Source organism: Castanea sativa, chromosome 3 (assembly GCF_040712315.1).
Source record: "Castanea sativa cultivar Marrone di Chiusa Pesio chromosome 3, ASM4071231v1".
Lineage (NCBI taxonomy): Eukaryota > Viridiplantae > Streptophyta > Magnoliopsida > Fagales > Fagaceae > Castanea > Castanea sativa.
The window spans coordinates 35,985,819-35,999,890 of NC_134015.1; the positions used below are offsets into that span (position 1 = coordinate 35,985,819).

Sequence of the window (14,072 nt, forward strand, 5' to 3'; positions counted from 1 at the left end):
CCACCCTCGTCATTATTAAACTTTTCCAACTCCCTATCGATGTTATCCACTTGCTCCTAAAACTCTAGATTAGGACTATCCCTGATAAAGATATGCTGATTGTGAGAAACAGCCCCTACTGGAGGTGTGTTAGGATTAGTGCCCTTAAATCTTATTGTATGATTTTATGTATGACATTATGTATAACTTAATGTTATGATTAATAAAGTTGTTTTATTTTTATCCAAAATAATGGTAACATGAATATTTGGACATTATCATATAGTCCATGAGATGCATAGTATGTGATTTATGTGATGTAGTCACAGAAGACATAAGTCACAAGTTCTTTGTAAACTCAGAATTTATAATTCGTAGTCGGTGATGAAATTGGACATTTCATCTACGAAGACTATAACGTATCAACTAAGATGATTTATCTTGATCATGGAAGTGGGGACTTCTAGTTGATATGTTGATATGTTTTAAGAATTAAGACATATTGAACTGAACCGTTGTGAGATTTATTATTCTCCTAATGACTATCAAATAAATAATAAATCTCACAACTTCTATTTACATGAACTCTTAATCCAGAGAGAATAATGGATCTAATCATGAGGTGTAGCTTGCTTTGATATATCAGGAGTGAGATCTAAAGTAACAGTCAAAACCTCAGTATGTTGGGCAGCCACATTTAGTGTTGATGGAACATATATTTTTAAGATGGAATTCATAATCTCTTAACGGAGATATAAAATATTCCCTTGAGATAAGTTTAATAGGTTTGGTTATTCAGAGTGTTAGGCCTAACCACTTTAGTAAGGAGTTACTAAAGTATATATTTATGAAATTAGATTTCATAAATATATGATGAATAACTTAAAGAATAAAACCGGGTACTTAAGGATAAGAAATAGTAATTTTCAAAGTGGCAGTCTATATTCATGACATTGTATTACTACGAATATTTTATGAAGGGGTTGTGTGTACGATAAAGTCTTGGGATATAATTTGTTAATAAGGCCTAGAGTGCAATTATATTTATATAGTGGTATTAAATATAATTAATGGTAACTTTGGACTTGTCAAGAGTTGACGGAAAAACCCAAGGTCCATTGGAGCTAGTGTCTTATTGGTCCCTTTTGGTCCCACTCCAAGCCACACACTAAATTTCAATTGGAAAGGCCCAATAGGCCAGCCCAATTAGATAATCAGATAGTTATAAAGGGGGAAACATATAGAATTTTTATAAGTGATATGAGAAATGGTGTGTTTGTGAGAGTGAGACACACTTTCATTCTCCCTTTGAAAACTGATTGAGAGACCACACATCTTGGGCGTAAAGTGGAATTGGAGTGAAGATTAAAAGTATTCCCGAGTACTTCAATCTTTGGTTTTGAATTTCACCACACCAAGGTATGCTATCTTGTTCTTAAATTCTAAGATTTACATAGTGCACGTTATCAATCACGAATAAAATAGATCATTGTTTGTTGCGTCTGCTATGTGTTTTGTATGAGATACAAAACCAGTTTTTCCTACAAGGTGTTAGCACCAGACCTGCCTGTTAACGCCTGGCCTCAAGACGGATAATTGTCATCAGGCCTTTGTCCGACCACCTGCCGTGGCGACGCTCTTGCGTGCGCAAGGCCCGTTGGAGGCCCCTCTCGAATGGTCGTGGTGCGGTTCGTGTGGAGCTTTAGGTGCTCTCTCTCTCTCTCTCGTTAGAGGAAAGGTATTTGTTTACCTTTGGATTTGTGACAAGAATCTTGGCCAAATTTTAGGTGATTACCAAAGGTAAGTGAAGTCACCACTAATCATTGGGTTTTTCTAAGGTGTGATTGGTCACCTGTTTCTAGTTGATTTTATTACCAATCCTAGGCTAAGAAAAAAGGCATTTTTCCTAATCTAATGTGAATGCCAATAAGTCTTGATTCTTGAGTCCGGAAGTTTGGTTACGTGTGGGGACAGTGTTAGGCACCCTACAATGCCTGTCCAAGGACAGTCTTTTGTTTTGACAAAACCTTAATTTTTGGAGATTGACAGTAAAAAACATGAATTTGGCATTGGCTTTTGGGGCTTTACACGCATGGGGGCTTTGAGGTTTGGCTTTTGAATGGGTGTGGTCCCAATCTATGCTTTCCTAAGTACCAAATTTCCACAGCAAAATCCCGGCAACATGTCACCTTACTTTCGTGGCAAAAATTAGGCATTACTTTGCCTTAGGTGACATGGACTGCAACAATCACACCCGAAGGGGTGGAGCAGGTATATATATACATACATTATGCACAATGCAAGCACACAGAGTAGGAAGGTAAATGCCTACATCCCTAGAGCATGGCCCAAAATATAAGTGAATGAAAGTAAACAAGGGTTGCCATACTCTAGAGATGAGGACGAATGGTACATGACATGATATACCTAATACAACCCATCTAAGAGAGAAAGGAAGGAGGAAGGAAAGGGGTTTAACAAAGTACATAACCAAATGGGAGAGACTAGACCCCTAAACCTACTTAATATAGTTGTTTGGCTCACATCTACATCCTTGCGTCCGCGCCCTTTTTGCTTGCGCCTGGGAGACCGTGCCCTAGCTTTATGCGTCCTCGCTTCATGTGTGTACATGCAAAGGTAAAGACAAGAAACCAACAAATAAGCAATTGAAGGAAAAAATGCAAAGAGCATATGAAAGAGGTGTAAAGTAGAAAAGCATGATAGACATGGCAAGCAAAGAACAAGAAACAAGAAAACAGGCAAGAAAGCAAACAAAAAGGTGGTGTCCACAAGGAACAAATGTAGGTTTGGATCGAATGCCATAACTTCATTATGTTGAAGCATGGACGACACACTAGCAAGTAAGACTCATGCATAGATATGTAAGCAAGCGTGTAAAGATGCGTAGAAAGCCAACAAGTGGCACAAACAAGCATGGTAAGCATAGCATCGCATGGAATGGAAAAGGGGAAAGGCATGCATGAAGCAACCAGCATCAGGAGACACATCCCAAGTGATTACACCCAAACTAGGCCTCAAGGGCGTCAGGTGTAACCACATAACCAAAAACCCACTAAGGGAGTCAAGCGTGTCAAAGCCTAGAACTAGAGAGGCTAGCATGGAAGATAGAGCATAGAAGCAAGCAAGCATAGACAGGCAAATGGGGTGATCCAAACCCTTTGATATGGACCAAGGTGTACGGATGAGGACCAAGACCATAGGGTCAAGATCGGATTCGGACCAATAGGCCAAAACACAAGAAAGAGTGACAAAAGTAACAAAAGGGCTACAATAGCACATGGCATGACAAATATAGTCTAAGCCTAGGCACACAAACATGGAATGGAGCAAACAAGCACATGAAAGATGACATAAAGCATGTAGAGAACATAGATCTAAGCATGTAAGCATGTGAGAACATATGTCAAGACAAGTAGGCATAAAAACATGCATGTAAACATGTAGATCTTAGCACATAAACATGGAAGAACATGAATCCAAGCATATAAGCTAGCGAAGACAAGGATCTAACCATACAACATGGAAATTTACACATAAACACATAGATACAAACAAGGCATAGCCAAAAACATCATACAAACATGTGAGCATGTAACCCTAACATCAACATAGAATGAAAAGGGCAACAAAACATGGGAAAACATGGCATAAAGTATAAAATATGTAGATCGAGACAAATAACATATAAACAAGCATGGAAGAACATGGATCTAAGCTAAGAACATGCTAGAAGCAAAAGATAAAGCAAGAAACATACTAAGGAAAGCAATAAATCATGTAATTAAGGCAAAAAAAGCAAGATAGATGCTAGAAAAAGATTTAGAAAGTTAGGGGTGTGAATAATAGCTAAAAAGCTACATCCACACCCCTAAACCTAAATCCAAGATGTAGAACCAAGGAAAAGAAGATTGGATGCAACACTACCTTGTATTTTTTGTGAAGAAGGAAGAATCAAGAGGCTTATGTGTTTTTTGTATTTGGAAGAGAGAAAAAATGTGTAGAAAATGTCCAGGCAGAGCAAAAAACTTGGGGAGCCTTTTTTTTTTTGGGTCTGGAGGGTGCTTGGGGCTATTTATATCCCTAGCACGCTTTATGAGGCGGCGGCCATTGTAGGGATGCGGGCGCACCTTCAAGGGCAGCTAGCCTTAAATTTTCTCGGATCAGGTTGATCTTGACACCCCTGAATATATCTTGACTTCCTGTTTCCAAAAAGGTATGGAACTCAAAAATTCAATGGTCAGATCAAAAGTTATGGCTCCCGGAAGTTAGCGGTGCATTAATTAGTGCGTTAACCTGGTTTTTATGATATCTTGGCCGTTCTAACTCTGATTTCGACCTATGAATAGTCGTTGGACTAAGAATTTGATAATCTTCGTAATAGCGTTGGTTTCAACACGTTTTGACGACCGGATCAAAATTAGGGTTTCTAGGGCCCGCCGAGAGTCAACTACGAGTCAAACTTGGTCAAAGTTGCCAAAAATCTCCGAGAAGCTCGAGTTTGATGTAAAATCATGAAAATGTTGTTTTGTGAGGATTTTGGTCTTGTTTGACTTTCTGTCAACCTAAGGTTGACTAGGGGTGTTTTGGTCATTTTGGCTAAAAGAGGCACTTTGAGTGCTCCGATGTCTGAACCGGTTGTGCCACGTCATTCTAGATATTCTCACGGCCCCATGAAGTGAAAATAATATTTTTAAATTTTTTGGGATCCAACACGCAAATCGAAGACGGACAAAATACAGACCGCCTCTATTGGTGCACTAAATTCCATGCTGCACTAGTCTAATGCGTCAATAGAAGCAAGTTCTCTATTACCAAGCTATTTCTCGTCAGGCTCATTCATAATCTTAGCAGCAACCAACGTCGAGGTTGAGATCGTTTCAGAGTCATTCTCTTCGCCAGCACCATCCTTCCCGTCAGCACCACCCTTCGTCGATTCTGTATTGGTCCCTTGCTCATCCAACTCCTCATCAAAACCTGCAACACAGATTACTATGCGTCATGATGGATTCAAAGTACTTGCCCTCAACCATGAGCTGAACTGTTTTCCCTCATCTTTGTCTGCACCCTTCCTCTTCAACGGAGTTGGGCCAGTGGCGGCGCCACGTTATGGTCAGGGTGTTCCCAGGAACACCCTGACTTGAAATTTATATATATAATTTTTTTTTTTTACCCTTAAAAATAAAATAGGAACACCCTCAATTAAAATTAGGAACACCCTCACATTAAAAAAAATATATATATTTGTTCTACTTCCAAGCCAAAAAAAAAAACCCAAAAAAAAATTCAACTAAAATCTGAAAAAAAAAAAAAAAAAAATTTGTAACAGAGAAAAAAAAAAATGTAAGAGCAAACTCGCAAATCCGGATCACGGCAAGCCCAACGAGAGACGGATCACGGCAAAATGTAAGAGAAAAGAAAGCGAACGAGATCACAAGCCCAACATCAACAAGCCCACTTGCCCACGGCAAGCCCAACGGAGACGAGAGGAAGCAAACCCACGGTTTCTCGGCCAAAAAAAAAAAAAAAATTACGAGACCATCGAAACCTCCAAATCGCCCGAGTTCAGTACATCATCACTAAAGCTCATCTCAAAAAAATTAAAAAAATTAGTAAAGCTAAACAAACCTAAAAAAGGAGAAACAGAGCAAGTGAGCAACGGCGCTCCCCTTCGAAGCTAGATCGATCCACCGTCCACGGTTCCAGCCGCTCATCGGACATCGGAGATCGCAGATCGGTCCAGCTCCAGTCGCTCATCGGAGATCGGCCTCGTCGCATCGGAGAAGGAGATCGGTCCCAGGAGATCGGTCCAGCTCCGCAACATCCAGTCGCAGCGCTCATCGTCGCCGCGCTCATCGTCGCCGTCGCCATCGCCATCGCCGTCGCCATCCCAGGTATTTCTCTCTCTTTTTCTCTCTGACTCTCTGTCTCTCTCTCGCCTCTCGGTCTCTCACTCTCTCTATACTCTCTCAAGTCTCAAATCTGAAATGAAATAGGAATAAATGCCTTATGCCTTTAATCTTTATTTATGACTCTCTCTCTCTTTAGTCATTATTAATTTATGACTTTGTTTGTTTCAATTATTTGTCATTTTGTCTGTCTGTTTGTCACTTTGTCTCGTTGTGGAACTGGACCTGGTGATCCGTGATTGGCTGCTGATTCCAGCAGCACTCGGTTTTGCCTTTTTTTTTTTTAGTTAAAGTGTTACTGAGTGCTTGAAGCACTCAGTAACACTTTAACTTTATTATTTTTTTTTTACTTTTTAAATTTGACATTTTATTTTTGGCTTTATCCTATGATTGAATCTTATCCGTTGATTGATGTGTAAATTGAAATGTATTAGTGTTGGTGTTGCCGTATTGGACTATTGGTGTGTATTGATATTGGACTCAACTCAAAGACATTAATTGTCTTTTAGCGTTATTGTGATTTATAAAATTGTGATTGTGAAATTTTCTGATTGGTAGCTAGATTTTGTGAAATTTTCTGATTGTCTTTTAGCGTTAATAATTTAATTAATCAATACATTATAAAAGACAAAAAAAATTAAATTATGTTAGACTAAACAACAATTAATAATCTTATAATTAATAAAACAATAATATAACAAATTATAATTTATAAAAGACAAACAAATTAATGAAACAACTAAATAATAATTAATAATTTATTGATATTTCAAATAAACTTATAATTTATTTTTTATTCTTTTGCTAGAATTATGGACAAATACTTGATAAAAAAACCGCGTACCCAAGATTCATCTCCTGTGCAAGATTCATCTCCTGTGCAAGATTCATCTCCATCTTCTAAGCGAAGTCGTGTTGACTTTAACTTAGAAAATCTTCCTTCAGATCCTGGGCTACGACAAAAGATATCATCTTATCATCCTAATAATCATGATGAAATAAGAAGATATTATTTAAGAAATGGCCCTTGTCGACCTCCTCATGATTACCCGGTATCATATTTTTCTGGAAAGCCCCGTCGATTTAGAGTCGAATGGTATGAAAATAGAAATTGGTTGGAATATAGTATAGCCAAAGATGCAGCATTTTGTTTTTATTGCTACCTATTTGGGAAAGATGTTGGTAAGCAAGGAGGAGGTGACACTTTTGTAACGAAGGGATTCAGACTTTGGAATCAGGTTGGGAAGTTAGATTCCCATGTTGGAGGAGTTAATAGTGCTCATAACCAAGCTGTCAAGAAGAGTGAAGATTTACAGAAGGAAAAGCAACACATTCAAAGTGTCTTGGTTAAGCAATCAAATCAAGATAAAGCTAATTATCGGATTCAATTAAACGCAATAGTTGATTGCGTAAGATTCCTTTTATTCCGAGGATTAGCTTTTCGTGGTCATGATGAATCTCAAGGTTCAAGTGATAAAGGAAATTTTCTTGAGCTTCTACAATTTTTGGGGGATCACAATGAATCTATCAATGAAGTGATGCAAAATACTTGGAAAAATTGCAAGCTTACCCATCATGATATTCAAAAAGACATGGTGAATGCAATTGCACGTGAAACATCTAAAGCCATCATCGAGGATCTTGGCAATGGGTTCTTTTCAATATTAGTTGATGAGTCACGTGATATCTCAGTGAAAGAACAAATGGCACTCGTTCTTCGTTATGTGAACAAACAAGGAATTATTATAGAGCGGTTCCTTGGTATTGTACATGTAGCAAGTACCACCGCTTTGTCACTCAAATGTGCTATTGAAGGTTTACTTTGTGAACATAATTTGAGTTTATCGAGACTACGTGGGCAAGGTTATGACGGAGCTAGTAATATGCAAGGTGATATCAATGGTCTCAAAACTTTAATTTTGAAAGAGAATAAGTCAGCATTTTATGTCCATTGTTTTGCTCATCAACTTCAATTGACACTTGTTGCCGTTGCTAAAAATCACATTAACATTGCTGATTTTTTTTATGTGGTTAGTAATTTAGTAACTGTTGTTGGAGGCTCTTGTAAGAGACGAGATGCTCTTCAAGATGCTCAATTTGCCAAAATTAAAGAAGATTTAGAGAATGGTGTACGAAGAAGTGGACAAGGTTTGAATCAAGAGACAAATCTTAAACGTCACAGTGATACACGTTGGGGATCATATTATGGGACTATTCTCAACTTGATTTTGATGTTCTCTGTGTGATGTACTTGAGATTATGGAAGAAGATGGGCTCTCCGACCAAAAAGTTGAAGCTCGATCTATTATGAGGTCAATTCTATCTTTTGAATTTGTTTTTGCTCTACACTTGATGAAAAACATTTTAGGGATTACAAATGAGTTGTCAATAGCATTGCAAAAAAAAATCAAGATATAGTAAATGCTATGGATCTTGTTAAAGTGTCTAAGCAACGATTGCAAGTGATGAGGGATGATGAATGGACATCTTTATTGGTGAAGTGTCTTCATTTTGTGCCACACATGATATTCCTATCTTGAACATGGATGAAATATTTGTAGTTAGTGGGACCCCCTGACGCAACACCCAACAAAATACAAATTTACATCATTATCGTGTTGAGCTATTCTACACAGTCATAGATATGCAACTTCAAGAGCTAAACAATCGTTTTTCAGAGGTGAATACCGATTTGCTAATTTGTATGGCTTGCTTGAATCCAAGTAATTCATTTGTGGCTTTTGATAAGGAAAAGTTAATACATCTAGCAAAGTTCTATCCATATGATTTTCCTGGGACAGATATCTTGGCACTTGACTCTCAGCTTCAGAATTTCATTTTTGATATGCGCAACAATGACTTGTTTTTAGAGCTTCAAGGAGTTAGTGAACTTGCTGAAAAGTTAGTGAGCACGAGGAAGCATGAGACTTATCCATTAGTCTATTTGCTTGTGAAGTTAGCTTTGACCCTTCCTGTTGCTACTGCAACGATGAAAGAAGTTTTTCAGCAATGAAATATATAAAGAATGAACTGCGCAATCGAATGGGAGATCAGTGGATGAATGATTGCTTGGTTGTATATATTGAAAAAGATATAGCTTGTAGCATTGATAACGAGACTATCATGCAACGATTTCAAAATATGAAAAATCGTAGAAGGCAATTGTAAATTTTATGTATTTACATGTTTTTTTATTGTTGTTGTCAATATATAAAATTTTCTTTTTATTAGATCGTGTAATTTATACTTATTAAGGAACACCCTGGGAAAAATTCCTGGAGCCGCCACTGAGTTGGGCAGTCCTTGTCATGATGAATCAACCTCCCACACCAGTAACAGATATTGGGTAGACGCTCATATTTGAAATTCACCCAACTCTCCATGCCCCCGCTTCTTACAATTTGTCTTCCTCGACCCAATGGATCCGAAAGCTTCACCGCAACCCTCACTATCATGAGGTTGCACCCTTTACTCTCGCCATCACCCGTTTCACTCTCATCAACCAAACCTGCCACTGTCGCCACTGCTTTAGCCATTGACCTGGAAAAACTACCAATGGGTAGATTATGCACCTGCACCCAAAACCAAGTCCTATCGAAAACAAGGCTCTTTACATCTATGTTCCTTGAAATCCTTTTTAGAGCCACCAAATTTTTGTCAAAAGACCATTGTTCCTCTTTCAATACCCTATCTATATCAAGCACATCCCTAAATTCAAACAACACCCTATGGTTGCCCATGTCCTGAACCTCGAATCCCTTTAGAGCACGCCATTATAATTTGAAGATACTCGCAATAGCCTCCATATTTAGAACTCTGCTAGTGAAGAAGCCGGCTGCCAGAAAAGACTCTTGTTCAACTTTGCCGTCTTCCACATGAAACTTGTTTCCCTCGTGTTCAGAAAGTGAGAACTTCTCCCACTTCTCGGACAGTGACTCCATGGGTCACTAACCAAACTACCACAGCTTCCTTGACCACTCTCGTGAGACAAAGGCAAGAAAGACTGAAGCCCCCAACCTCAGAGGTAGGCACCGACTTCTACTGACTGCTAGAGTTTACGAGAGCCCAAGGTTAGAGAAACTAAGACTTTTTTATTTTCTCTATATATTCTCTATATGTCTCCCAAGAGAATTACTTTTCTTTTATGAAATGTTCGTACGTATAAAAACTAACAAACATTTTTTTTATTTAAAATAACTAATGATTTCCTTTTTTAATCCTGACAAAATAACTTATAAATTAATTAATTAATTAGTTTCTTGGGCTTTTAGTTTGTGACTTGAGATAAGGTCAAATGACGAAATAAAGTTCTATCTGCAATGTGATTTGGGCCTTTTGTCAATTCTTGACAGGCTTCAAATAACCATTAATTAAATTTAGCACCACGATGAAAATTTAATTGCTCTTTAAGCTTTATTAATAAATTATATCTCAAGAATATATTAATTAAATCAATTGACCCCTCCATGAAATACCCATAGTGAAACAAAGTCATAAGTTAACTACCACTTTGTAAATTATTATTTTATTACTTTAGCCCCTGGTTTAATATTTTTAGTTATTCTTATAATATAAAATTTAATTTCGTTCAATATAGACTTTAGTAACTCTTTACAAAGAAGTTGGGCGTAGCACATTGAAAAACCAATTCTCATTAAACTTAATTCAAGTGGTTATTTCGTGTATCAAGAAAGAAATTATAGATTCCATCTTGAGAATATGTTTTCCCCTAACACTAAGTGCAGTTGTCCAACATAATAATGTTTTGACTGTTAGATTTAAGATCACACTTTTAATATATCAAAGTAACCTAAATTTCATGATTAGGTTTACAATCCTTTCAGGATTGAGAGTGAGAGTCTATGAAAATACAACCTGAAAGATTTATCATTTTGATGACAGTTGTTAATAAAATAATAAATCTCACAATGGTTTAGTTATATAAGTTGTACATACTTAAGACATACCAACACGTCAAGGAACTAGACTTTTAAGTTTATAAGGAACTTTATAATTTATATCTTTTGTAACTAAATCACATAAATAATCACAATCAATGTATCTCATGGACTATAATACAATGTCCAATTAGTTTATCTACAAATAGTTTCATATAATTAAACATTTCAATTAATCATAATATATCATACAGATTAGATTTTAAGGCACAAACTCCTAACAAGTTGAACCACAATGCTCTTGGCAATTTGTCTATAGTATTGTAATTTTAATTTCAATTTCATATATATATATATATATATATATATATATATTTTTTTTTTTTTTTTTTCTGTTTGGCCAAAATATTATCAGGGCTTATAATAATAACCCATAAGTGTGGAGCCAATCAATTTTTTCCCCTCCCCATTTTGGCAAGTTCAGTAAGATTTGTTAACAACTTTGATATATTATATTTGGAAACTTTAATTGGCAGACCCCACTTGAAAAATTATTCCTTGCTCTTGATCGAGCACCGTGCTCCTTACTAACAAGAAAGTTAAGTTGACACGAATAGAAAGTCGTGACTCGTGAGTGCCTAGACCAATATGTTTCACACCACAAACGGCTACTTTTTAGGCTTCGATTAAAATGTTGAAAGCTAATCACAATCTTTCAAAACCTTGGATTAGTGTCTTGTGAGCTTCAAAAAGGTCATGTGAAAACATTCATTCAAAAGAAAACCCGTAAATACCAAGTACTAAAAGAGTTCCATTCTTGGCAATGCCATTGACATGAGAGAGAGAGAGAGTTGATAGTGTGAATGATGGGGTGGTTTGTCTTGGAGTCAAGGTCTTGGAGAATTTAGTTATACGACCATTACGCATTTGTAGATTATAAAAATGTCAAATATCGCAATAGGCTTAGCGAAACCATTACAATACGCTTTTAAACATCTATTACTTGACCCCTAAAAGAAAACAAACGGACAAAAGAGAAGAAGGAACAAAAAAGCAGCAGGCTTTTGTATTCCAAGCCCAACACTATCCATGTGACCATTACCTTTATCGCCTCAAAATCACAAAATGAAAAGAAAAAAGCACACACATATGTTGAAATTGAGAAGGCTTAATACTTAAAAAGGGCAAAACTTATTAGATACATTCTTTATGTGTTAAACCTTAAAATCTTCAATTAAATTCAACTATAAAATTTATTGGCCAATATAGCACAAACGTTTGCCTTATTGGTCAATACATTTTCTTGTTCTTCCACAGCAACATAGTTGAATTTAATTAAGAGAGTCAAGGTAAAACACCAAAGGACTGTAACTAAAATTTACCCCAATAGTTTAATAGAAAGCAGATGATGAACCCAAATCAAATCCAGTGGTACTAGTGTCTGGGACAGGTGGCACCCTCCCAAAGAGTGGGCTGTGCTGCACAAATTCATTAGAATCAAAACCCAAGTACGGCCCAGTAAGTGCAGAATCAAGCCCATTTGTAGTATCCTCAGAAAACTCAAAAAAGTTTGTGTCAGTCCAAACTCCTTGTCCCATGTCGGAGCCCAGTAGTCCAGACCCATAAAAAGATGATGAAGCATCAGGAGGCAAGGGTGGTAGCTGAGTGCTATCAGAGTAAGTCTGTGAGTGTGAAAGCCCAGTGTCAGTGTCCATAATACCAGTAATGGGCTGATAAGAACCCAAAGTTGTTGTATTCCCTTGAGCCCACCCAGAAAATGGACATGCAGCGTTGAAAGGGTCCTGTGTGAAGAAGAGCTCTGCGGTGGTGTTTGTGTTGTTGGTTGTGTCGTTTTGTTGGTGTTGAAGAGCAGGAGTGAAGAGAGGTGAGATTTCATGGTGTGTTTCGTCAGGAGAGATAATAGAGGTGACAGAGGAGCCTCTAGGCATGTCAGAGTAAACAAAGTTGGTACGAGCTTTTGAACCTCGCATGGACCGAGCGGCTCGGTCATAGGCTAAGGCTGCTTCTTCTGCAGTGTCAAATGTGCCGAGCCAATGTCTCTCTTTTGTTGAAGGGTCTCTTATCTCTGCTGCATATCTACCCCATGGCCTTCTTCTTACTCCCAAAAACCTTAATGCTTCTCCTTGTTGGTTTTGTAGTGATGTTTGTTGTTGTTGTGGCTGTGCCTTTCTTTTGGACTTTGATGAAGAGGGTGAGTTGGCTGGTGATGAGTTATTGTTGAAGTCCATGATGTTTGAGAATAAAAGATAGGTCTAGATTTTAGATATAGGAAGAAATTTGCCTGAATATTTCAGTGTTTATCACTTCTAAGAAAAAAACAATACAAAAGAGAGAGAGAGAGAGAGAGAGAGAGAGAGAGAGAGTTTTTCTTGTTTTTGTGTATAGAGTTGGTGAAATTTTAGAGGAGAATGATTGTAGGTCTTGTTTTCTGGTAGTTGCAATGTAGGGTGGTTTAAATAAGGACATTGTCTAATTATATTCACGTGCTTTTTACCGGACTTGCCCTTCACAAGTTCTCAAAAGGCATTGAAATCCCACTCCATCCAAATGATGAGCCAACAATGAGTGTGTGCAATCTCTCAATCTCATTTTTTTGCTAGTAATGATCTGTGAGAGTGGGGCCTTGATTCTTTGTGGGTGATATCATTAGTTCATACTAGTTGCCCTACTAAGCATTCCTCTAATCTCTGTTTAGACTGAAGTTAAATTCGACAGTTTTTCCCCCTTTTAACTCTTTAAAACTGTTCTAGTTTATGAGAATTAATAGAAGAATAAAACGCAGCACCACCTCTCTACAATACGTTACAATTTTATTAGATTTTTGGACCCTCTATATGATTTAACTCCCTCCAAACACATTAATAGTATAGCGGTTTTCTTTTAGTAATGCAATATCCTACAATATTATTGTATTTAATAACAATAATTCATTAGAAATCACCTTATTGGATTGACCTGGCCACTTAGTATATACACATATGGCCTCCACTGAAATCTACATCCATGAGTCTAATCTTATTGCTTATACTGACAAACTTCAAGTAATTTTCAAAAACATAATGAACTCACTTTTCTATATGTTTTTTTAACTGTGTACAGGAATCCATGAATCGTAACTAAGGAGACAGGGGGTAAATAAATCAAGTCAATTTAACTAAGATCTTATAAACTATAAGTTAACAGTATGTCAGAGTTATCAAGATCTAACAAAAGAGCTACATCAATGCAATACATCATGTAAAACAAA

General features: G+C 37.1%; 3 protein-coding genes across 3 annotated transcripts; 2 read left to right on the top strand and 1 right to left on the bottom strand.

Moving 5' to 3' along the window:
- Positions 1-6,718: 6,718 nt before the first annotated feature.
- On the top strand, positions 6,719-8,152 carry LOC142628872 (uncharacterized). The gene has a single exon (XM_075802906.1). It carries the CDS (start codon positions 6,719-6,721, stop codon positions 8,150-8,152), a length of 1,434 nt encoding a protein of 477 aa, XP_075659021.1.
- Positions 8,153-8,550: 398 nt separating this feature from the next.
- On the top strand, positions 8,551-8,919 carry LOC142628873 (uncharacterized). The gene has a single exon (XM_075802907.1). It carries the CDS (start codon positions 8,551-8,553, stop codon positions 8,917-8,919), a length of 369 nt encoding a protein of 122 aa, XP_075659022.1.
- Positions 8,920-11,901: 2,982 nt separating this feature from the next.
- On the bottom strand, positions 11,902-13,221 carry LOC142626735 (ethylene-responsive transcription factor LEP-like). The gene has a single exon (XM_075800444.1). It carries the CDS (start codon positions 13,051-13,053, stop codon positions 12,196-12,198), a length of 858 nt encoding a protein of 285 aa, XP_075656559.1. The 5' UTR covers positions 13,054-13,221; the 3' UTR covers positions 11,902-12,195.
- Between the last annotated feature and the right edge of the window lie 851 nt (positions 13,222-14,072).